The sequence below is a fragment of the Eretmochelys imbricata genome, chromosome 7 (genome assembly GCF_965152235.1).
Source record: "Eretmochelys imbricata isolate rEreImb1 chromosome 7, rEreImb1.hap1, whole genome shotgun sequence".
Classification (NCBI taxonomy): domain Eukaryota; kingdom Metazoa; phylum Chordata; order Testudines; family Cheloniidae; genus Eretmochelys; species Eretmochelys imbricata.
Window position 1 is genome coordinate 124,636,183 of NC_135578.1, and position 24,542 is coordinate 124,660,724.

The window sequence follows — 24,542 nt, forward strand, 5'->3', positions numbered from 1 at the left end:
CGTTACCTGCTGCTGTCCTGCCGGTTCCAGCCCTGGGGCAGCCTGCCAGGGGCTGAGTGGCAGGGGGAAGCTTTGCCCACTGAGGCAGAATGCACATAGGGGGCACCAGCTCGGGGGTTCCTGCAGCTGGAGAGCTGTGACCCTGCCCCGGAGGCAGGGAACAGCCAGCTCCTGGGGCAGCAGGGTTGGTCGGGCTGCTCTACTAGAGGACACAGGGTACGGACTGAACCCACCCTGAGGGCCCGAAGCAGCATGGGCCAGCAGTTAGGGCACAGGGCTGAGAGCCCAGGGACCCGAGTCCTGGGCTGACCTTGGGCAAAGCAGGGGCTGTGTGGCACCCAGCCTGAGGGGGCGCTGCCCCCGCCAGCCAGCAGGGGATGAGCGGGTGCTGCTGCTGGACAGAGCCAGCATAGACATGAGTGGGGAAGACCAGCTTTGGGAACAGGAGGGCCCTTCTAGAGTGGGGCCCCTGCCTGCAGGACACAGCAAAGCCCTGAAAGGGGCAGGGAGTGGGGCAATTAACAGGACCCCAGGGAGCAAACCCCTCCAGCTGGCGGAGTGCAGGAGGGACATGCAGGCTCAGGTGGTCCCTGGGACCTTCAGACCTGACTAAGCCCTGGAGAAATCCCGGGCCAGGCCAAACCCTCGCCTGCAGGGGCCAGCTCCAGGGCCCCTGGTGGGCTCACACCTCCTCAGCAGCAGCCTCTGGCCCCTCACCCCAGCCATCTTCCCCACTCAGGCCATTAGCAAAACGTGTGTTTATTCGGCTGGCCCATGGATTCCATGCGCTGCCTGTGAGCGTGCGCGGCCAGGCGCCTGCTTTCCCTCCAGGAGCAGGGCCGCCCCGCACCTCCGCCGTTGTGCTTGGAGCAGGCTGCCTCCGGCCGCCCTTCCCTCCCCGCCCTGGGAGGCTTGGGCCAGGGCAGCGGCTGAAGGGCTTGGCTGGTGAGTGGGTCCTGGTTCGATTGTCGGTCAGTGCAGGAGCTCGTGCAGGGCCTCACCTGCCTGGGCTCCCCAGCAGGAACCTGCAGACACAGAACAGGCAGCATGGTCGGGGTGGGCTCCAGGCTGTCCCGGGAGCCCCCTGCCGCACCCCCAGCACTCACCATTCCCCACGGGCCACCACCGCCTCCTTCCGCACCAGCCGCTTCAGGTCGTCCAAGGGTCTGGCCAGGGCCCGGATCACACGCGGCTTGTACGGGAGCAGCTGGAGGGGAGAGTGCTGCCTGTCAGCGGGGGCATGGGGCCGGTGTGCAGGGGGATGGCCAGCCTGTGCTTGGCTGGCAGCCCCAGGTTCCCGACAGGGGACGTCTGAACTGCCCTAGTGAGCCTCTCCGCCCTCCACGCCCCCGGGGGCAGTACAGAGCAGTGCTCAGCCCGCTCCAGACCCCACAGCCCCTCCTTCCCGCTGGGGTTCACCCCTTCCGCTGCGGGGGACCCCATCCTGGGCACCAGGCTCTATCTCACCCATGGTCCGCCTGGCCCTTAGCAGTGGTCCCTGGCACTCGCCTTACCCCAGCGAGGCCAGACCGTGTCCGGCCTGCTGAGCCGCTCCTGTCTCCCAAGGAAGGTGGCCAGGCCTGCGTGGGCAGGCTGCTGGGAGCGGGCACTTACCACGGGGATGGGCAGGCTGGTGAGCGCATGGACGCACTGCAGTGCAGCAATGCGGATGGCCTGGAAGAGAGAGCGAGCCGGGGTGAGCGTGGGCAGCGGCGGGGCGGGGAAGGGAGAGGGGCAGGGGCACGCACCATGGCGGGGCTAGAGGTCAGGCCCAGGAACTTGGTGACCAAGGTGTCGACGTGCAGGCTCATGACATGCGGCGCCTCCAGCAGCAGGGGCTGCAGGCAGCTGAGGGTGGAGAGCTGCACCACGCGGTCTGGGCAGGATAAGGCCTCGAGCAGCAGAGACAGCAGCTGGGGGGACACAGGCTGTGAGCGATCTGTCAGCTCAGCACCCCCGGCCCTGCCCTGCCAGCCCAGCACTCACCGTGGGCAGCTCCGTCACCAGCACCGGCCTGGGCAGGTGGTTCAGCACGTGGGACAGGCCCTTCAGGTAATTCGCCTTCACGCCTGGGGAGAGCAGAGGGAAGCAGATCACAGCCCCGTTCCTGGGAGGGACCAGGGGGTGGGAGTGACCCAGGGGCGGGGGGGGCAGGTGGCAGGGGGCAGCCCAGGGGGTGGGAGCGACCCAGGGGCGGGGGGGGCCCAGGGGGCAGGAACGACCCAGGGCATGGGAGCGACCCAGGGGCGGGAGGGACCCAGGGGCGGAAGCGGCAGGCGGCAGCCCAGGGGGTGGGAGCGACCCAGGGGCGGGGGGGGCCCAGGGGGCAGGAACGACCCAGGGCATGGGAGCGACCCAGGGGTGGGAGGGACCCAGGGGGTGGGAGCGACCCAGGGGCGGAAGCGGCAGGCAGCAGCCCAGGGGGTGGGAGCGGCCCAGGGGGCAGCCCGGGGGGTGGGAGCGGCCCAGGGGGCAGCCCGGGGGGTGGGAGCGGCCCAGGGGCAGCAGGGGGCAGCCTGGGGGGTGGGAGCAGCCCAGGGGGCAGCCCGGGGGGTGGGAGCGACCCAGGGGGCAGCAGGGGGCAGCCCGGGGGGTGGGAGCGGCCCAGGGGGCAGCAGGGGGCAGCCCGGGGGGTGGGAGCGGCCCAGGGGGCAGCAGGGGGCAGCCCGGGGGGTGGGAGCGGCCCAGGGGGCAGCCCGGGGGGTGGGAGCGGCCCAGGGGCGGGGGGACCGGTGGGCTCACCGGGGCCGGCGGCATGGAAGCCCTGGACCAGCTTGGGCACGTTGTCGGTGAAGAAGCGCTGCCGGAACATGATGCGCACGTCGGCGTGACACCCCTTGTGCAGCACGTCGGGGGAGTCGGCCATGAGCAGGGAGAAGCCGTCGGCCACCGCGGGGCCCAGCTCAGCGTCGCCCAGGAGGCCCAGCAACTGCAGGGGGAGAGAGGAACCGTGAGGCTGAGCGAGGGCAGGTGCCCCGGGCTGGCAGGGCCTCTCCCGGGCCTCAGGAGAGGTGCAGGGTCCCCAGGGCCTCCCCGCGCATCGTCTCACGGGGGGTTGGCCGCTCACCTTGTCTGTCAGGCGGGAGCTCAGCGGATGGTAGCGCAGCACCAGGGCTTTGGTCACCTGCAGGGGCAGAGAGAACAGTCAGCTGGCCCCGGAGAGCCGGGCGGGCACAGCCAGCTGGGCGGGCACAGCCAGCTGGCCCCTCCAGCCCAGGCTGCTGTCCTTACCCAGAGGAGCAGGGTGAGGGCCTGGGTTCTGAGCGGGCCCTCGGCAAGGCCGGCCTCCATCCTGTTCACTGCTGTCTCCAAGAGCTGGTCCAGCTGCTGCCCTGGGGGGACAGAGGGGACAGAGGGATGGAGTCCTGCAGCGCCCAGGCCGAGTGCCCCTGAGGCTGCCCCAGCGGAGTGGAGACTGGTCAGCGCCTGCCCCACCCTCTTACCTGCCGGGGACTTGTTCACCAGCCCCGCGAAGCACTTAGCAGCCGCGGTGGCCGTGAAGGGGCAGTGGCAGGAGCAGCTCAGAGCCAGCAGCTCCTGCAGCAGCCTGTCCTGCTGGGGAATCGGCACCTGGAAGAGATCAGAACCCAGTATGGACGCTGGGCAGTCAAACCCCAGAGCTGCCAATCCCAGGGACGCTGCCCATGCCGCATCCACACTGCCCCCGGTTCACCCCGGCCCCTCCAGCCCCATGAATCCAGGTGAGGTCCCATCCCCCAACTTACGTTCCTGGGCAAGGCGCAGACGAAGGCCATGAGCAGGGCGACGAGGCGTCTCTGTGCTGCCATGTGCTGCCCGCCCTGCAAGGGAAGAGCAACGCCAGTGTCACCAACTGCCCGCGCCCCAGCCCCCCGCAGCCCCAGCCCCTCCCTGCACCCCCACTCACCTGGAAGGGCTGGAAGGGGCAGGGAAAGCTGTCCTGAGGCAGGAAGGAGACCTCCCCGTCCAGGAAGAGGGGCACCACCTGCGAGACGCTCTGGGCAGCCAGCCTGCGGGGAGAGGGGGAGACAAGCAGGAGCCTCAGAGATGCTGGGATGTGCTGCTCTGGAGAGAGCCCGGAGCAGCTGTGGCCAGGCAGGTCAGGAGAACAACACTTCCACCCAGTCACAGCGCCCCCCACGGCAAGGGAACAGCCCCTCTTCGCTCAGCCCTGCCTCCCCAAGGGACAGAGCCGGGGGCTGAGCAGCAGGACGGGCATGTGATGGGACAAAGTGGAAAATTTTTGTAATATTTTATGAGTCTGACATGCCTCAGTTTCCCCTGCACTGTTCCCCCGTGGGTGGGATAGGACTCTTTCCTCTCAGGACAGGCTGAGACAAGGGTGGGGCGTCGCCTGGCTGTCTGGGCCTGGCCCCAGATCAGTGGAGATTTGAGATGCCGATGGCAAATCCAGTCCCCAGGACACTGACACCCAGTACCCCAGGGGACAGAGATCTCCCCACCTCTGCGCAAGGAGGCTGAGACATGCCCCCCAGCTGGAGATCAAAAGGGCTGGGAAGGGGGTGGGGGGCTCAGAGGGGGCTGCTGGAAGAAGTCGGGGTTCTCACTGAGAGTCGGACCAAGGGGGTCAGAGCCTGACACAGCTGGAACCCAGGGGCTCCCTACAGCCTGGCCGGGCTCTGGGCTCCCCAGAATGGGCCGTGCTGTAACCTTCAGTTCTCTGGGCGACCCGACCACCGGCCTGGGTCGTGGCCAGTTACCGAACAAACCCGACTGTCTGACCGCGCTGGGGAAGTCGCTGTAAATGCTGGCCGAGGGGCAAACTTCAGGGGCTAATGCACAAGCCTCCCTCGGGGGCTCTCCCAGCTGGACCCGCTGCCCTGAGCTCAGGGGGGCTGCAGGGCTGGGGTCCAGGCTAAGGAGGTGGGGAAGCCGGGAGGTTTATCCAGGGGGTCTGGCACACTGAAGGGCTCCGCCCAAGCTGGGGCCATAGCACCGCCCCTGTGGCTCCATGACGTGGCCCCAGGGCGACCCATTCAGAGCCCCAGTGGCCTGCCCTGGGGTGCTGGTGTTACTCACTCAGGGCACAGGTGGGCGCTGGCCGCGCTGATGACGGGCACCATGGCAGTCAAGACATCCTCCTCCAGCAGCAGCTTCCCCAGTGGCGAATGGGCATTCTCTGCAGCCAGCAGCGAGGAAAGGGTCAGGTCAGAGCCTGCCTGCAGCCCACCTGTGGGGGGACCTGCCACTGCTCCTGCAGCATGGGCTCAGGCACCCGCAGAGTGCTCCCGGGCACTAGCAGAGTCAGGAGAAGGGCTACAAGGCCGGCGTGGCCATTGCAGGTCCTCTCACCAGCAGGGGCCGGGCCCTGCCACCGAGGGGACCAGCAGGGAGGGGGGACCCTCCCTTTGGCGCTCCAGGCTGTGACAGCCCCTCCCCTGGGCGCCACGCCTGGCAGGGCAGCCGGGCCGGCCTATTGGCTGCCCAGCCACAGGGACGGCGTCCCTCCTGGGCGCCCTGTGGCTGCTCTCCAGCCAGAAGCCCCTGGTCTGACCCCGAGGAGGCAGCGAGACCCAGACGGCCCCCTTCCACGCCCGAGCCTGGGCCTCACCTTGCATGGCGGCCTGCACCGCCTCCGCAAGCAGGCGGGGCACCACAGTCCGGTGGCAGTACCAGCAGCTCTCGGCATCCCGCTGGCACTGCAGGGCCACCCGCTGCAGGCTCTGGCACACGGCCACCAGGTCGCAGGCCCCCACCGGCACGCTCCCTGCAGGGCAGAGAGTCCCATGAACCCCCCCGCCGGCACCCCCCCGCAGGGGCTCAGGAGCTGGCAGATGCCAAGCAGCACACGGACAATTTATGAAGTGCCCCCGGGCCAGCTCGAAGCTCCAGCCCATGAGGCGCTGGCAAGGTACCAGCTCTGCTAATGCCCCTCAACCCCGGCCCGCAGCCCCCTGGTAGCCCAGCCCTGGGCGCCTCCCCTCCCCCGAGGCTTTGCTGACACCCCTCAACCCCGGCCCGCAGCCCCCTGGTAGCCCAGCCCTGGGCGCCTCCCCTCCCCCGAGGCTTTGCTGACACCCCTCAACCCCGGCCCGCAGCCCCCTGGTAGCCCAGCCCTGGGCGCCTCCCCTTCCCCGAGGCTTTGCTGACACCCCTCAACCCCGGCCCGCAGCCCCCTGGTAGCCCAGCCCTGGGCGCCTCCCCTCCCCCGAGGCTTTGCTGACACCCCTCAACCCCGGCCCGCAGCCCCCTGGTAGCCCAGCCCTGGGCGCCTCCCCTCCCCCAAGGCTTTGCTGACACCCCTCAACCCCGGCCCGCAGCCCCCTGGTAGCCCAGCCCTGGGTGCCTCCCCTCCCCCGAGGCTTTGCTGACACCCCTCAACCCCGGCCCGCAGCCCCCTGGTAGCCTCCCCTCCCCCGAGGCTTTGCTGACACCCCTCAACCCCAACCCGCAGCCCCCTGGTAGCCCAGCCCTGGGCGCCGCCCCTCCCCTGAGGCTTTGCTGACACCCCCCAACCCCGACCCGCAGCCCCCTGGTAGCCCAGCCCTGGACTCCAGCCCACGCACACAGATCTCTGTGGATGCCCCTGCCAGCCCCCTCGGGAACCCGCGAAGGCTCCGGCAGGATTCCCAGATGGCTTTACCTTTCGGCACCTGCTGCAGACACTGCAGCAGGACAGGAACCGTCTCTCGCACTATCCTGGGGTGTGTGGACACCGCTGCCAGCGCCTGCAGGCAGCGGGCCCGCAGGGAGTGCGGGGATCGCCTGCCCTCCTCCTCCCGCTCTGAAAGAAGCGGCACATGGATGAGACCCAGGGCACAGGCAGGTGGCTCCGGATGACGGCGGTGGTGGGGGAGCAGAGAGAATGGAGACCGGGCACAGCCTCACCTCCCCAGCTGGGATCCACCCTTAGCTCAGCCCCTTTGAGCACCGCCAGAGCCGGGCCCAGCCCGGACCTAGGAGCTGGGATGCCCTCCCCAAACTGGGCGATGCTGCCATGGCATGGCCATCAGGGAGCCAGTTCTGCACTGAACACCAGGGCCAGGCCGCAGCAGAAGGGCCCCTGTGAACACGGCAGTGACAGGAGGGAGGGGAGTCACAGCGAGAGCGGGGCACGGCTCTGTATAGCTTAGAATCAGAGAATCGAAGAACTGGAAGGGACCTCGAGAGGTCGTCTAGTCCAGTCCCTGCACTCATGGCAGGACTAAGTATTATCTAGACCATCCCTGACAGGTGTTTCCTAACCTGCTCTTCAAAATCTCCAGTGATGGAGATTCCACAACCCCCTGGGCAATTTGTCCCAGGGCGTCACCACCCTGACAGGAAGTTTTTCCTAAGGTCCAACCTAAACCTCCCTGGCTGCAATTTAAGCCTGTTGCGTCTTGTCCTGTTCTCAGAGGTCAAGAACAACAGTTCTTCTCCCTCCTCCTTGTAACAACCTTTTATGTACTTGACACTGTTCTCATGTCCCCTCTCATTCTTCTCTTCTCCAGACTAAACAAACCCAGTTTTTTCAATCGTCCCTCATAGGTCATGTTTTCTAGACCTTCCATCATTTGTGTTGTTCTGTTGTGTTCTGGACTCTCTCCGATTTGTTTGCATCTTTCCTGAAATGTGGTGCCCAGAACTGGACACAAGACTCCAGCTGGGGCCTAATCAACACAGAGTAGAGCAGAAAAATTAATTTTCGTGTCTTGCTTACAACACTCCCGCTAAGACAGCCCAGAGTGATGTTCGCTTTTTTTTGCAACAGCGTTACACTGTTGACTCATATTTAGCTTGTGATCCACTATGACCCCAGATCTCTTTCCACAGTACTCCTTCCTAGGCAGTCATTTCCTATTTTGTATGTGTGCAACTGATTGTTCCTTCCTACGTGGAGTACTTTCCATTTGTCCTTATTGAATTTCATCCTGTTTACTTCAGACCATTCCTCCAGTTTATCCAGATCATTTTGAATTTTAATCCTGTCCTCCGAAGCACTTGCAGTCCCTCCCAGCTTGGTATCATCCTCAATACTCTCTATGCCATTATCTAAATCGTTGATGAAGATATTGAACAGAACCAGACCCAGAACCGATCCCTGCGGGACCCCACTCGTGATGCCCTTCCAGCTTGACTGTGTACCACTGATACCTCCTCGCTGGGAACGGTTTTTCAGCCAATTATGCACCCACTTTATAGCACCTCCATCTAGGAGCTGGGCACAGCACGGGCACGGCAATAACAGGGGAGTGAGGGGGGGGTCCCAGTGGGGGGGGCATGGCTCCGTACAGCATGGCATGGGCACTGCAGTGACGGGGGAGAGAGAAGCGGGGTGCCAGTGAGGGGGGCAAGGCTCTGTACAGCATGGCATGGGCACTGCAGCGACGGGGGAGAGAGAAGCGGGGTGCCAGTGAGGGGGGCAAGGCTCTGTACAGCATGGCATGGGCACTGCAGTGACGGGGGAGAGAGAAGCGGGGTGCCAGTGAGGGGGGCAAGGCTCTGTACAGCATGGCATGGGCACTGCAGCGACGGGGGAGAGAGAAGCGGGGTGCCAGTGAGGGGGGCAAGGCTCTGTACAGCATGGCATGAGCACTGCAGTGATGGGGGGGGGAGGAAGAGAACAGGGGTCCCAGCCTCTCCCAGGGTGGAGGTGATGGGACCTTCCCCCAAGTGGAGAATTGCCTCCCTCCCACACCAGCCAGGCCCCAGTACCTGACTGCAACTCCTCTGCGAGCCTCTGCACCATGCGCCCCGTGAAGGCCCCTGGGTAGATGGGGGCCAGAGATCCTGCGGCCTCCATTGCGGCCATGCTGCGGGGCAGGAAAAGAAGAGGTGAGAGCTGCCGGGTGGGGCCAGCAGGGTCCCAACATGGCCACCCAAGCCACAGGCAGCAGGCAAAGGGCTCGGAGCACAGGGGAGACAGGCTGGGTTCGCAGCCCCTCAATAGGGGAGCTGGTGGCTTCGCCCCAACCCCTGGTCACTCCTCCATTCCCGCGGCAGGCCCCAGTATGGTTCTTGGGATGCAGGGCACCCAGGACCCCAAGAGCCCAGTGGGGCCCCAGCCCACCACAGGCGACCTGGGTTTGTTCTAGCCAGGTGTGACAAAGTGGGACGGTTCTTAATGTTTTCTCTGAATACTGTAGGAGTACCTCAGTTTCCCCTAGGCATTTCTTAAGTCTCCACGTGGTGGGATAAGGGGCTGTAATTGTTGCAGAGCAAAGGGTCAGGGTATATAAATGGCCGACACTCTGTCTCCTGGCCACTGATGGCCTGGCCCTTCCCCCAAGGGTTGGAGAACAAAGGAATCCGGGGAAACGGACACAGCCCATAGGGTGAGGGGCTGGAGGGGGAGTCAGTTTGGGGCTGGCTGGGGACAAGGAGTGAAGTGCAGATGAGGCTGTCTGGCTCACTGCCCCCCAAAATGGACCCGGCTGAGGGGTCCTGTTCTCTGCACCTACAAGCTCTGTGTTAGACCATGTTCCTGTTGTCTAAAGCCTCTGTTTTACTGGCTGGCTGAGAGTCCCGTCTGACTGTGAAGTTGGGGGGCAGGACCCTCTGGCCCCCCCAGGACCCCGCCTGGGCGGACTCACTGGTGGAAGTGCACGGAGGGACAGAGAATGCTCCGAGGTCAGACCCAGGAAGGTGGAAGCTGTGTGAGCTGTGTGTCCTGCAGACAGGCAGCTCCCAGAGAGGAGACCTCACCGGAGTCCTGACTGGCTTCGTAGGGAGCAGTTCCAGAGCATCGCCCGGGGACTCTGTGACAACAGGCCTGCCCACAGGCCGGGGACCCGCACAGCCACTCACCAGCTCTGGGAATCGTCCGCATGCAAGATGAGCCGGGTCAGGTGATCCACGACCAGCTGCACGTCGGGGGGAGCCAGGAGGCCTGAAACGAGAGACATGGCTGAGCTCCCACAGCTCGACGTCAGGCCCAGGGCACTGCCCAGCGGGCACCAGGCTACGACCCACCCCCACGGCCTGCAGCACCATCTAGTGCCCCCAGGTGCTGCCCCAGCACAGCACTGGCAGGGCCATGGGACAGCCCAGCAGGAGGGGAACAGGGCCCCGGAGCACCCGCTATGGTCAGCGCCCTGCAAGGGACTGACACCAGCCCATAACCAGACAGCCTCCCCTACCCGAGCTGCCACCACCAGCGCCTCCCCCCCGTGGAGACACCAACCTGGCAGCGTGCCCAGGACGGTCAGGGCTTGGATCCCCACCAACTGCAGCTGCACGCTGGGGTCCGTCAGCGCTGAGAACAGCACGGAGCAGAGCGGGGCTCGGGAACACAGCAGGGCGCTCTCCTCTAGGGGACAGAGGGACAGCATCAGGGCCCTGTGGGCACAAATCCCAGCACGGCCACCCCGCAGGAATCAGGGGAGTGGTGGGGACATAGCCTCCGGCCCAGGCACTGTCCGGCCTGAGGGCTGCGCAGATTTCACACCAGCACACCTCACCCACCACAGGAGTGCAGCGACCTCTGCGGTGGGACGCAGCAGCTGGTTCATCTGCAGGTCAGTTTAAAACACGAACAGCCCATCCCTGCCGAGCTCAGGGCAATGGGCAGCACCTAGGACCAGTCCAGACCGTTGGGGGCACCTCGGAAGCAGGTAATGGCCCCCCCATGCTGGGTGGGTGGGGGAGTTAACAGCCTCACCTTCATCCTCATGCCCCCACTTCTGCTGCAGCTCCAAGAAGCCCAGAAGCATCTCCAGGATTGTCCTCCGCTGGCTGTTCTACAAGGGAGCAAAGGCACAGCCGGTAAGAGGCCCCTGCTCAGAGCTGGGTCCCGTGCAGTGTCCCGGCACCAGGCCCCCCGGTGCAGACTGGCGGGCGCCCCTCACCTGCGGGTGTTGGTGGTACTGCTCCAGCAGCAGGGGCACGACGCTGCTGGTGATCCGGTGGCCGGCTCGGAAGGAGGCGCCCGCCGCTGCCTGCAGGAGCTTGGCGCTCGGCCACACCAGCTTCATATCAGGCTCGCACAGATGGCGTCTGCAGTCTGAGAGAGCAGGCGTCAGCTACGCCCCCAGGAGCCCCAGGCCACGCTGCTGCTCTCCGCTCACCCAGCTGCAGGACTCTCCTCCACCCGGAGCCCACGGGCGCCCCTGCCGTGCCAACCCTCTGCAGGGAAGGGTGCGACCCTGGCAATTCCCCAGGCCTGTCCCGCTCGGGGCCCGCAGAGGGGGAACAGGATTCAGAGTGGCAGTGGGGAGAGCCGGGAGGGGACACTCAGTGCATGCGGGCCCCAGAGCCAGGCGTGGGCGCCGTGCAGGGCCCCTCCAGGAGGTACCTTGCAGGATGCCGCTCAGGAAGGAGTCTAGCAGGTCCTCAGCGTCCGAGCTGAGCACGCAGCGGGACAGGCAGGCAGCCAGGCTGTGCAGCGCAGCCAGAGCCTCCGCCTCGACCTTCTCGCTGGCCGTCTGGAACACCTGCGGGAGGAAGTCAGACGTGCTCAGATGCCAGCCAGAGGGAGACGGACCCCACTCCCACTAGCTCTGGAAACGGAGCACAGGGCCCCGCCCCAAATGCACTCCCCAAAAGCCCCGATGGGGTCTGGGGTTTGCCCTGGTTCCCCCCAACCCTCGTGTTCTGGGCAGGGCTGCCAGGGCTCAGCCAGGGCCGACCGCAGTGCTCCGGGGCTCTCCTGCGGGGATGCGGAAGACTCCTGCCCCCAGCTGCACTCACCTCCCTGCGCAGGGATGACCAGAGGCTGGGGAGAAATTCCTGCAGCTCCTTCTGCCCGTAGATGGTACAGCAGGCGCCCTGCAGGAGGGAGCCAGGACAGACGTTAGGAAGAGCCAGCAAGGGAGGAGGCCAGAGAGCAGGGACATCCCCCGCCTGTCAGAGGGCTCAGCCTGCCAGGCTGGCTGTGGGCAGGGCAGCAGAGACAACCACATTAGGGCCAAAGAGAAGAGACCCGGTGCTCCAGCCCGTTCCCCGTACCAGGGTCTGCAGGGAGTCCAGCTTGGCGCTCTGCATCTCCGAGTCCATCTTCTCGATTAGCAGCGGCAGCAGGAACTGCGGCGAGAGAGAGGTGGTTAGGCTCCCTGGACCCAGCCCAGCAGCTGCGCCCACACCGCCAGCTCCCCGCCTAGGACCTGGAACTTCCCCGTCCCCAGACGGAGGCAGGGCTGCGAGTGCAGAGCCTTCCCCAACGCACGGCTGCCGGCAGCCATCCTGAGCTCGCAGGGCAGGGGACACAGGGGCACCTGCCAGGGCTTGCAGCCCTTTCCAGGGGAGGCCCAACCCATCAGCTGCCATCCTCCACCAGAACACTGAGACCTAGCACTGCTTCCCCAGAGCAGGTCTTTGCCCACCGCGCTTGGCGTCAGTGCCCAGCAGCCCAGAGCCAGCCTGGCCGGTCCTCGCTCTGGGGGCCAGCCACCCACACGCAAATGGTGGCATACATTTGTGACAAGGAGGGTCACCAACCAAGGGGACCATGCCCTCAGGGGCAGATGGATTCTCTGGCACGTGCCAACTTTAAATCAAGCTGGGATGTTTGTCTAAGGAACCAGCCCTAGGGATTATTTCAGGGCAGATCTCCAGCCTGGCAAACAGGGGGTCAGACCAGACTATCACAATGGCCCTGGGATCTGTGAATTCCCTCCTCCCACCACAGTGCACCATGCAGGGAGCCGGCTCTCCTCAGAGGTGCTGCCCGCTGCTCTGGAGAGGGGCCAGTGCCCAGACCAGCACATCTGGTCCTCTCCCGCACTACAACCCAGAGCCCAGGGCACAGAAACACCAGCCCACCCTCCCTCCACCTCAGAAGGGCGATGCTCCTTTGTGTAGCTGTTGCTCCCCACCCCAGGGGCATCGTACCTCGGCAAACTGGGGTGTGGAGGCCAGCACAGCCCGGAGGCTCACAATCAGATCCTCTCTCTGAATGCAATGAGGGTCATTGGGGGGCTGGAACAGAAGCACAAAGAGCAGGAAGCCCGTCAGACAAATTCCCCAAAGAACAGAACAGAACGAGCAGCAAAACATGCCACCAGGGCTGAACCACAGAGTAAGAGAGGCCATTAGAGAAAAAAAGGCATCTTTTAAACCCTGCAAATCAAACCCTACTGAGGAAAACAGAAAGGAGCATAGACTCTGACGAGTTTCTTTGCTTTGGTCTTCACGGCTGAGGGTGCGAGGGATATTCCCACGCCTGAGCCATTCTTTTTAGATGACAATCTGAGGAACTGTCCCAGGCTGAGGGGTCACTAGAGGAGGGTTTGGAACAAACTGATACACAGCAATACGTCCCCAGGACCAGATGGGATTCACCCAAGGGTTCTGAAGGAACTCAGATGTGAAATTGCATAATTATTAATTGTGTGTAACCAAAGCGATTGCTTCAATCAGCCTCTGGACCAGGTGACTGGCGGAGAGTTAATGGGACACTCATTTTTTTAGAAAGGCTCCAGAGCCGACCCTGGCAATGACAGGCCAGTGAGGCTGACTTCAGTACCAGGGAAACTGGCTGAAAGTAGAGTCAAGAACAGAGTTACCAGACAGAGATGAACATGATTTGTTGGGGGAAGCGTCAACATGGTTTTTGCAAAGGGAAAATGCCTCACCAATCTACTAGAATTTTCTGAGAATGTCAACAAGCATGTGGACAAGGGGGATCCAGTGGATATAGTGTATCTGGACTTTCAGAAAGTCTTTGACAAGGACCCTCACCAAAGGCTCTTAAGTAAAGTAAACTGTCATGGGATAAAAAGAAACGGAGGACTTGTGGCACCTTAGAGACTAAGGTGCCACAAGTCCTCCTTTTCTTTTTACGGATACAGACTAACACGGCTGCTACTCTGAAACCTGTCATGGGATAAAATCCATGATCCTCTCATGGGTTGGTAACTGTTTAAAAGATAGGAAGCAAAGGGACCAGAGACCAGCAATACCAGTCAAACGAACCTGGCCTCACGCACACTGCCTAGGACACCGAGACCCACAATGGGACACTCACGAGCCTCGGTTCTCACCTTGCCCCGCTTACCCCCAGCCCTGGCCCCATGGGAGCGTGCTGACAGGCAATGCAGAAGATATGGGGAGGAGAGACTCACTCACAGGAGTAAAATCAATGGGGAAGTAGCAGGACGTCACTTCAAAGAGTTCCTCCACGAAGGGACCTGCGGGGAGAGAGCAGAGATGGCTCAGCCCCAGGGCCAGCCCCACAGGAGACCAGGCCAGGATCCAGTAGCTCTGGAGCCAGCCCAAGGCAGCTCAGGATCACAGGGGCTTCCGAGGGTGGTGGCTGCCCAGGAGGCAGGCCCCTCCAACAGCAGGGACCCCCCAAGCCGCCTGCAGAGCAGAGGGCGGCAGGGCTGCCAGGCGCTTACCCAGCACATAGTCCTTGAGGATGAGGTCGCGGACGATCTGGAAGGCAACCAGCAGATTGCGAGGGTCCTTCTCCCCGTCCATCACCTGGATGAAGCCGAAAGTGAAGTCGGCGCCCAGGCCCTTCAGCTCTGCAGAGGGAAGGAGAATGCACAACAATGGCCCAGGGTCCCCACAGCCCAGCCACTGGGCCAAGCCACAGGGCACTGCCAGCGAGTCCCCCACGCCCTCAGCCAGGCCACAGCACCCATCCTCCCCACTTCCAGTGGGTTGTTTCCCTGCCTTACCTTCCTCTCTGGTGCGCATGAAGTTGGTGATGATGCTGTAGACCGTGTGGCGATCCAGCTGTGGCAGGGACTGAAGGGAAAGAGTGGAGGAGTTAGGAGAACACACGTGTGATCCAGAGCTGACTTGGGGCTGGAGGGACTATGACACACGGTGCTGCTGGGTGAAGGGACGTGCGCCCCCGGGGGAGGGAAGTTAGTGTGGCACACAGGGGTGCGAGCAGGAGTGCGAGGGCATTAAACAAGGAGGTTAGGCTGGTCGATCTCCTCCAAGAACAGGTGGAATACCTGTTGCTTGGAGGTCTAACCCTGGCCTGCAGAACAGCCTGAAGGGCGCAATCCCGCCCTGGACAGATGGGACCCAAGGCTCTGCTCGCTGAGACTTTTCCAATTACTCCCCAGGAGGCAGCTGGCTCCAGAGCAGCCAGCCGGCTCCAGAGCAGCCAGCCGGCAGGGAGTCCCCAGGGACCAGCGCTGCCCTCCTCCGGGCATGGCTCGATCCACACCGCCATGCAGGAGGGACGCAGGAGCAGGAGATGTAGCCGAGAGGCACTTGCGCAGCCTGACTCACCAGACCATGCACGCGACACATTACCCTGGCCCATGGGGGCGCGGACAGCAGCTGGGAAGGGCCCGCGAAGGGGTGTGACAGACGGGCTCTGGCCGCTCACCTGAACATGCACCTCCTGGAATATGGCTTTGAGCACGGACACAGCCAGGCCTGGGGCCAGCACCTCGCACATGCTCTGGGGACACAGGGAGAGAAAAGTAAGGTACAGCGCAGAGCTGCCAACCACCACCGGAAGGTGATCTGCAGCAGAGTGGGATGGCCCCATGCTATCCCCCACCAACACACAGGACAGGATTTACCAGCTGTACCCTCACACTCTGCACAGCCTAATGTCAGGCAGCCCATAGGCTAATCACACTAACGATTCAATCACCTCTGCCCAGCCAAATCCTGCGCCAGAGGGACCCACCCGCTCCTGGGGAGGAGCTAGTCCATGGCCATTAACACGTAATAAGGGTGATCCAACCTCATGCTTCAGGTTCTAAGCTGTCCCTGCCCCCCCACAGGGTCAGGAAGGCATCTGTGTCATCCCCCAACCTCATGCTTCAGGGTCTAAGCTGTCCCTGCCCCCCCACAGGGTCAGGAAAGCATCTGTGTCGTCCCCCGTCCCCCTCCCGAGCATCGTTCACATGCATTAGAGGTGGCTTCAGCTTCTTCGGAAGTATCCGACAGGCCACAGCAGGCGCCAACAGACTAGCAGACTCCCGTGTCCCCCCAGACGGACAGATGTTGCTGGTTCCCAGCTCTGCCCTGGAATCCTTCTCCCGGTCGGGCGGAGAGGGGGTGCAGCAGCAGGAGAAGGGAGCTCACCAGTGCGTGGAGTCCCTGCAGCACAGCAGGGATCACAAGGTGATGATCCTTCAGCCGGTTCTCACAGAACAGGACCAGGTGCGTCACTGCACGGAAACAAACGCCCGACATATTAGACCCCCAACCCCAGCTCTGCGGGCTGAGCCCACACCTCGTGGAGAGCCATGGCACCTGGGACTGGGCAGCAGAGCCAGCTGCCAGGCCATTTAAAATCATAGAATATCAGGGTTGGAAGGGACCTCTGGAGGTCATCTAGTCCAACCCCCTGCTCAAAGCAGGACCAATCCCCGACTAAATCATCCCAGCCAGGGCTTTATCAAGCTGGGCCTTAAAAACCTCTAAGGAAGGAGATTCCACCACCTCCCTAGGTAACGCATTCCAGTGTTTCACCACCCTCCTAGTCAAAAAGTTTTTCCTAATATCCAACCTAAACCTCACCCACTGCAACTTGAGACCATTACTCCTCGTTCTGTCATCTGCTGCCACTGAGAACAGTCTAGAGCCATCCTCTTTGGAGCTCCCTTTCAGGTAGTTGAAAGCAGCTATCAAATCCCCCCTCATTCTTCTCTTCCACAGACTAAACAATCCCAGTTCTCTCAGCCTCTCTTCATAAGTCATGTGTTCCAGTCCCCTAATCATTTTTGTTGCCCTCCACTGGACTCCCTCCAATTTCTCCACATCCTTCCTGTAGTGTGGGGCCCAAAACTGGACACAGTACTCCAGATGAGGCCTCACCAATGTCGAATAGACGGGAATGATCACGTCCCTCGATCTGCTGGCAATGCCCCTACTTACACATCCCAAAATGCCATTGGCCTTCTTGGCAACAAGGGCACACTGATGACTCATATCCAGCTTCTCGTCCACTGTAACCCCTAGGTCCTTTTCTGCAGAACTGCTGCTTAGCCATTCGGTCCCTAGACTGTAGCGGTACATGGGATTCTTCCGTCCTAAGTGCAGGACTCTGCACTTGTCCTTGCTGAACCTCATCAGATTTCTTTTGGCCCAATCCTCCAATTTGTCTAGGTCCCTCTGTATCCTATCCCTGCCCTCCAGCGTATCTACCTCTCCTCCCAGTTCACTTCCTGGTGAACGCCTGGCTCTAGAGCAGCTGCAGACTTTCTGCCATCAGCAGCACCATCCACTCCCCCGGATCGACCCCCCCACTTCTCTACCCCAAGAACAGCCCCTTCTGCACCCCATGTCTGAGCACTAACGAGGTGGGGCCTGCACCAGCAGCTCTGCCCACATCTGGGTGAAAGCAGATAAGGGCCTGGGCGTAAGTGCGTGTGCAAACACCAGGCCAGGAGCCGACAAGTCAGCTCAGCCAAGCAGTGAGACATCACAGGACGGGAGCAGGGCCACAGCAGCAGCCTGGGATTCCCCACCCCGTTCCAGATCGTGTTCCTTTGCCCTGAATCACAGCCCAGAGCACCCTGGGGCCACTGCGGCAGGAAGCAGACCCAAAGTGCCAGCTCACACCACCCCTGTGCCCTCTGCTGCTGCAGGGGAACACTCCAAGCCCTGGCACAAACAGGGACCCCTTTCACACAGCACGGATCGGAGTGCGACCCCCCCCTTTCAATTAAAAACACGTTTTTATATTTAACGCTATTATAAATGCTGGAGACCAGCGGGGTTTGGGGTGGAAGCTGACAGCTCGCGACACCCACGAAATAACCTTGCGACCCCCTGAGGCGTCATGACCCCCAGTTTGAGCACCCCTGCGCTCCGGCACATCATGTGCATAGTAAGTCACCCAGCTACTAGACCAATGCCCACGCCAGTGTCCAGGGCTGAAGTTACACAGGGAGAAGGGGGCTGGCACATCCCCTACCTTCTTCCTCTTGGAGCAAGGAGTGACAGTGGAGCAGCACCTGGGAGAGCAGCTGGAGGCCTCGCCCACGCATGCGAGGTTCTGTGTTCTCAAGGCAGGACCTAAAGGTGGGGTGGAGAAAGACGAGAGGGCTGCGGTGAGCAGAGCCCCATTCAGTGCGCACAAGCGAGGGGGAGAGCAGCAGTCAGTGCAGGAGCCGGCTGCAAAGACTACTGTGCTCTGTACCCAGTTCTGACACTGGCTGCGTGGCCTTGGCAAAGTCACTTCCCCTCTCAGCAATACCGCCCCCCACCAGCCCTCGAGGGAGGAGGACTGGGGGGACTTCGCTCAGTCATCTGTCCGGGGCTATGGAGTTGACACCAGAGGCCCCTCCCCCACCCCCAATACATCCACAACAGAGAAACCCCAGTTCTCCGTTATCAAACGCAGCCAGGAGCCAGGCAAAGAAATGGCTCTTGGTTCCGACTGGCCACAGGGACTGAGGGGGAGGAGCAGCACTGGGACAAGGACCCTTCCTTGAGAACACCCATCCAGCAGCCCACGCTAGCAGTGAACTCCCGTGGGAGATGGGGGCATGGGGCAGTTACTCTGGATCCTGGCAGGCAAAGACTTGGTGGCGACTCCTGCTTGGTTTGGGTCCCAGAATTCATTCTCCTGAAGCAATCCGGTACGCATGGGCTGGGCAAGGGAGGCGGCACTCAGCCCAAACTCCATGAATGCTCATCCCCAGAAGGGGCGCTGCATGGTACCGATACGGCCAGAGAGCACCGGGGAGGGGGGGGGGTCTCAGCTCCAGGCCAGGGGAGCGACACAAAGCCCCCTCTGCCTCTAACACTCTCGCTCCTGAGGGGAGCTCCACTCTGAGCCCCTGACTTTCCTGAGCCGGAGGAGGAAGAGGGAGAAGGTGTATGGGGTTCCTCTCACCCCAGGGCTTCCACGATCTCCAAGATGGTCCAGCTTCCCGCTTTCACCCCTAGAAAATGAGACAAATGATGAGCCAGGGAGGGCCCAATGCGTCCCTCAGACAGACAGGGCCAGGCTGCTCTTCCCCTCTGTGGAAGGAGAGGCAGGCCTAGCTGATAGCACAGGTGCCGTGTGTTTCCCTAGCACCCCATTAAGTACTGGGGGAATTACGGGGAATTGTGGTGCTTGGCAGGGGCTGGTGTACACACGCCAGCTCCCGAGGAGACAATGGGCTGGGGCCCAAGTCTCTGCATCGCCTGCTGCAGCATAACTCGATGCCACACGAAGGTCTGAGTTCCAGTCCCATGCGAGAAGCCCCCCCCCCCCCGGCTCCCTCTGCAGCCTCACTGGGCAAGGGGGTGGAATACCTTTCAGTCCCTGTCCCCAGCCATGGGAGCCAAGGGCTGGCTGCCACCAGCAGAAAAGTCCCACCGTGGGATCCAGAGTGTTTTGGTGCCATCTTTGCTTAGAGGATGGCCCGAGTGAGACAGCATCAGGACTCCCAGGTTCTATTCCTAGTTTTGGCTAGGTCACTTCACCTATCTGTGCCTCAGTTTCCCTACCAGTAAAGCAGGGGTAACAGTCACCAGCAGGGGACTCCTGAGGCCTCTTTAAATGTCCGTAACACACTCTGAGAACATTGGAGCGACAGCACCAGAGAAGAGCTAATATTGCACTACTGTCGTCATCCGCTGATGTGATTTGCTGTCCTGGACAGCGTTCGGCATGTGCTGTCAATTACTGGCGCAGGAGGGGGTTACCTGACACACACTCATCTGGTGTTCCTAGCTGGCCACAGCCCTTCACCCCCCCCCCCACTCCAGGGCCACATTCTCCCCACAAAGCAGGGCAGGGGGAAAGCAGAATCCCTGTCAGCACAGCGGAGGGGCATAACAATCAACACTCTGTCCCCACGTGATTGGCAGGGCAGCCGCCCACTGATCATGCTCTGGGTTGCAATTCTGTCCCTCTCCCAGGCTTTCAGTCCTCAGCTCATGTGTCTCTCACCCTCCTGCAAATACTCCTTAGGCTCCTGCTAGCCCATTTAACATCACTGTTAAGTGACTCAGTCTGTCTCCCCGGTACTGGGGGCCCATTGAGGAGGAAGGAACCTGTAAGGTTCACACACCAGGCAGCTTGTTAACGCTGAGACATGGCTTCAAATGCTGGTCAGCACAACAACAGTGAAAGGGAGAGGCTAGAACGGAGGCCAGAATCCCCTTGGCGCAATGCGCCTTTAAGAGGGAGGGGGCCACCTGTGCTTGGTCAACTGAACACTGGGGGCACCTGGGCCCAAAAGAGAAGGAGCCTGCCTGAGTCAGGAGGGGCAGGTGAGAGCTGCCCCAGGGAAAGAGCTGAAGGAGAGCAACTACCTGGGGGCTGCCAGTGAGGAACTGACCAAAGCTGGGGACCTCTGATGGTGGGAGCCTGGGGCTTGGCCCCTAGGAAACGGGGAACAACCAGCTTGGTCAAGAGAAGCCGAGCCCAGAAGCAAGAGGGTCAAGAGGTTTGTGGTGGGGAGGTGGAGCTACCTGAGCAGGCATAGGAGGAGGGGGGACACTACAGGACAAGGGGCCTTCAGCATGAAGACCAAGGGAGGGCTGCAGAAAGACTGGTTCCTCTCAGGCAGGGAGACCCGGAGAGTGGGGCCCTGGATCAGCAGCACAAGGACCTGGGAACAAAAGGCTGCTACTGACTGTCGAGTTCATGACCTGATGGTGAGGCCTGAAGAGGGGAATGGAAAATCTGCTGAACCTTTCTATGGTTATTGTGGGAACTGGAGACTGGTTTTTACTACCAGGCTTCTGGGGATTACTACACTGATGTACGTGAACAAATTATGCCCAGAAGCACGTTTTGTATCAGACAGTGCGAAACTATGTTCCCTTCATGGGTGGAAAAAAGGGGAAACTGAGGTAGGCACCCCTATTGTGCTGCAGCCTGCTGCTGGAGAGCACCCAGCCCTTAACCGGCTCAAGACAGTCTGTAATTGAGGAGCATCAGCAGAGCTATGCGGGGAGGACTGGCATAGTAGGGGGGTGCAGGCCAGAACTGATAGGCACTGGAAGAGCCCAGAACTAGAATAGCAGGGGCTGCCACAGGTCATCAATCACTGAAGGGCACTGCCAGACCTGCATGTGGGCAAGCGGAAATGGAATAGCACAGGGGTGGGTTAGGATGCAGTGAAGCTGCATCGGAAGCTCCAAGGAGGAAACATGTAGGGGCTCAACTGTCAATTCTCCTTCCTTAAACTGTCTCCTAAAAGGCCAGGAACCTCCAAGGACTCTAACCCTGAGCAATGAATTTCTGCACTTGAAAAGGCAAGATTTAAAATAATACCTACAGAGAGGAGTGTTTCCTCATAAACAGGAAAAGGCTCAGGTAGTGTGACTTAAATGACAAGTTACTAACGCTTCATGAGGTTAAGCTACCCGCTCATCCTGCTATGTTCTGAGGCTTGAGATTTGCTCAATTCTCGGGTGACCAGAGGCTTGAGTATTTTCACCTAGTGACCGCATTAGCCTATGAAAGACACCTTTTGTTGACTGTGCCAACAGTGGATTCTGCTATAGGGTTGAACGGGGTACAGCCATAAACACAGGCAAGGTCCAGTTGTGCTCAGCACGGTTTCAGAAACTATGGTAAACTTGTGAAACTTTCAGCATCACCAACGTATGGGGGTATGGCAGTGAGAGCCAAAGGTTAATTATCCATTGTGTAAAACAGTATTTCCATGTATCAGTTTGTGCTGCCTTTCCACGTTGTTGTTCTCGCGAGGTCTGTGGGGAACAGAAGTATGTGATTTACCTTCACTGTACCATTCATTAGTTTGTGTACATCACGTTCCGCTGATTTGTCTCCACTCTAGACTAAACAGTTCCAACCTTTTATTCTCTCTTTCCATACTTCTAATAGTTGCTGCATCCTTTCATTTCTTCTATCCCCTTTCAAACATGGTGGCCAGGAATGAGCACAGTACACAAGGTGAGCACGTGATGGATTTCATAGCGCGGGGGTAGTTCAAATTGATCCTTCCAACAAACATCACCGTGAATTTCACTTGCCATCATGTTAGCCAATGACATTCTGCATTATCTGCTAGTTTCGCCAGCTCACCCCTTTCCTCAACTCACTGGTAAACATGTTACAAACCAACAGTCCCTGTACAGACCCCCAATCCCCCACTAAGCTTCCATGAGATCAAACAGACCATGTATGCCTACGGCTCTCTTAGCTCCTTTCCAAACCATTGCCAAGACGCAGCCACACACCCTTGTAGCCTTAAAAGCGAAATTCCAGATGCGGCAGAATCCCTTAATGTAACAGTCACTGAATTACTGGTACAAACAGAACGGCAAGTTCTCTGGGAAACCAAACAGCACAAACCTTGTCAAAAGAATCTTAGAAATGTGGGACTGGAAGGGACCTCAAGAAGTCCTTTAGTCCAGCCCCCTGCGCTGAGGCAGGACTGAGTAAACCTAGACCACCCCTGACAGGTGTTTGTCCAACTTGTTGTTAGAAACCTCCAGTGATGGGGATTCCACAACCAGCCTTGGACGCCTAGTCCAGAGCGTAATGATCCTTTTAGATGAAGCCCAGTACTTCTTGTCCTATCCTTGATGCACATGGAGTACTCCTTTTCTTTTTGCGAATACAGACTAACACGGCTGTTACTCTGAAACATGGAGAACAACTGATCGCCGTCCTCTAAAACAGCCCTCAACACACTTACAGACTATTATCAGATTTTCCCCTCAGTCTTTTCTCAAGTAAACATGCCTTTTATTAACCAGCCTTCACAGGTCAGGTTTTCTAAACCTTTTATCATTGCTGCTGGTGTCCTCTAGGCTCTCTGGCTCATCCCCATCTTTCCTAAACCGCGGTGCCCACGCTTCGACCCAGCAGTGCAGGGGAGGCCTCGCCAGTGCACGGTACAGTGGGGACAGTTACCTCCCACCCCAACAGACCGCACAGGAGAGAGGTATCCCGCCACGAGAGGTGCCAGGGAAGGCTGGGAACCGACACACAGGGAAGGCAGCCAGTGACTGGGCCCCATCAAACCCCAGAAGGTGCGGAGATCACCCAAGCCTCCTGGAGCACTGTTCTCCTGTATCCAACCTTGCCCACCCTCCCCCAGGCAAGTGCCCATGACCATCCTAACCCAGAGTCCCAGCATACCCACTATCCCATCTGCCCCACATCCCCCCTGCCCACAGCCCCACCCCCTACATCCCACCCAGCCCCCAGCCCAGCCCCACCCCACATTCCCCCAGTCCCCAATCCACCCTGCCCATCCCCACCCCACATCCCACCCGACCCCCAGCCCCACCCCACCCCCTACATCCACCCAATCCCCCCAGACCCGCCCCACCCCCTACATCCACCCAGCCCCGCCCCACATGCCCCCCAACCCCCAATCCACCCAGCCCAGCCCCACCCCCTACAGCCACCCAGCCCCACCCCACATCCCCCCTAACCCCCAATCCACCCAGCCCAGCCCCACCCCCTACAGCCACCCAGCCCCACCCCACATCCCGCCCGACCCCCAATCCACCCAGCCCAGCCCCACCCCCTACAGCCACCCAGCCCCACCCCACATCCCCCCCGACCCCCAATCCACCCAGCCCAGCCCCACCCCCTACAGCCACCCAGCCCCACCCCACATCCCCCCCGACCCCCAATCCACCCAGCCCAGCCCCACCCCCTACAGCCACCCAGCCCCAGCCCCACCCCACATCCCACCCGACCCCCAATCCACCCAGCCCAGCCCCACCCCCTACAGCCACCCAGCCCCACCCCACATCCCCCCCGACCCCCAATCCACCCAGCCCAGCCCCACCCCCTACAGCCACCCAGACCCACCCCACATCCCCCCCGACCCCCAATCCACCCAGCCCCCAGCCCAGCCCCAGCCCACATCCCACCCGAACCCCTACATCCCTCCAGCCCCGGCCCGGCCGGTACCTGCCGCCACCTCGGCCGCCCGCCCGTCCTGCTGCCCGGCCACGAAGTCCCGCACCCAGCCCCGCAGGGCGCCGCCCGGCCCCCCAGCACCGGCCGCCGCCATGATGCGCAGTGGATTGGGCTGGGGGGGTGGGGGGGCCGCCATACACCGGCGCATGCGCGCCAGGGAGCGACACCCCCCCTCCCGTCACGGTGGACAGGCGGGACAAAATCTGTCACGTGACAAACGGGGCCGGACGGGCCTAGGGAAATGCCAGTGCGCGTGCGCGAAGGGGCGGGCTCAGTGCCGGGGGGGCGGATGAAGGGCGGGGCCTGTGACTCCCACAGGATGGGGCCCGGGGTAAATGAGGTCAGCCCCCGCCGCCGAGGCTGTGCCCGTGCCCGTGCCAAGCCCGCAGCAGTTCCCTGGTGGGCGGGGACACACTCTGCCCCTCCCCCCACACTCCCATTGGCCCGGCGGCTCGGGGGCGGGGTCACACTCTGCCCCTCCCCCCACACACACTCCCATTGGCCCGGCCGGGCCTGGGGGCGGGGTCACACTCTGCCCCTCCCAGACACACACTCCCATTGGCCCGGCCGTGCCCGGGGGCGGGGTCACACTCTGCCCCTCCCACACACACACTCCCATTGGCCCGGCCGGGCCTGGGGGCGGGGTCACACTCTGCCCCTCCCACACACACACTCCCATTGGCCCGGCCCGGTCTGGGGGCGGGGTCACACTCTGCCCCTCCCAGACACACACTCCCATTGGCCCGGCCGGGCCTGGGGGCGGGGTCACACTCTGCCCCTCCCAGACACACACTCCCATTGGCCCGGCCGGGCCCGGGGGCGGTGCTGCGGGCTGCTGTCACGTGCT

General features: G+C 61.7%; 1 protein-coding gene and 1 long non-coding RNA gene across 3 annotated transcripts; one reads left to right on the forward strand and one right to left on the reverse strand.

Moving 5' to 3' along the window:
* Positions 1-861: 861 nt before the first annotated feature.
* On the reverse strand, positions 862-23,849 carry MMS19 (MMS19 cytosolic iron-sulfur assembly component). 2 transcript variants are annotated; one of them, XM_077823355.1, is made up of 31 exons: positions 23,687-23,849; positions 18,683-18,731; positions 17,759-17,859; positions 15,922-16,007; positions 15,212-15,286; positions 14,544-14,613; positions 14,259-14,387; positions 13,987-14,048; positions 12,751-12,837; positions 11,869-11,943; positions 11,611-11,688; positions 11,216-11,354; positions 10,770-10,924; positions 10,583-10,661; positions 10,106-10,231; positions 9,730-9,811; positions 8,638-8,735; positions 6,584-6,724; positions 5,552-5,707; positions 5,020-5,119; positions 3,887-3,989; positions 3,726-3,800; positions 3,444-3,570; positions 3,232-3,332; positions 3,068-3,124; positions 2,743-2,929; positions 1,987-2,069; positions 1,749-1,913; positions 1,615-1,674; positions 1,107-1,207; positions 862-1,025 (listed from the first exon to the last, which is right to left on the reverse strand). In XM_077823355.1, the coding sequence occupies exons 1-31, from the start codon at positions 23,841-23,843 to the stop codon at positions 998-1,000; spliced, it is 3,132 nt and encodes a 1,043-aa protein (XP_077679481.1). In that variant the 5' UTR covers positions 23,844-23,849; the 3' UTR covers positions 862-997. The 2 variants fall into 2 exon arrangements, with proteins under 2 accessions (XP_077679481.1, XP_077679482.1); XM_077823356.1 differs by lacking the exons at positions 18,683-18,731; positions 23,687-23,849 and adding an exon at positions 17,984-18,151.
* Positions 18,202-22,889, forward strand: LOC144268443 (uncharacterized). The gene is made up of 3 exons (XR_013346747.1): positions 18,202-18,425; positions 21,638-21,706; positions 22,570-22,889. It is a non-coding gene; the product is annotated as an uncharacterized LOC144268443 (long non-coding RNA).
* Positions 23,850-24,542: the final 693 nt, after the last annotated feature.

Bases quoted from the DNA above. Each gene is read 5' to 3' on its own strand.
- MMS19 (XM_077823355.1), bottom strand. From the start codon at position 23,843: ATGCGCCGGTGTATGGCGGCCCCCCCACCCCCCCAGCCCAATCCACTG. The intron at 14,614-15,211 runs GTGAGCGGCCAG...CTTTCCCTTCAG, and splicing joins TCCAGGAGGTGCATGTTCAG to TCCCTGCCACAGCTGGATCG. The intron at 3,990-5,019 runs GTGAGTAACACC...CTCTCCCCGCAG, and splicing joins AGCGCCCACCTGTGCCCTGA to GCTGGCTGCCCAGAGCGTCT.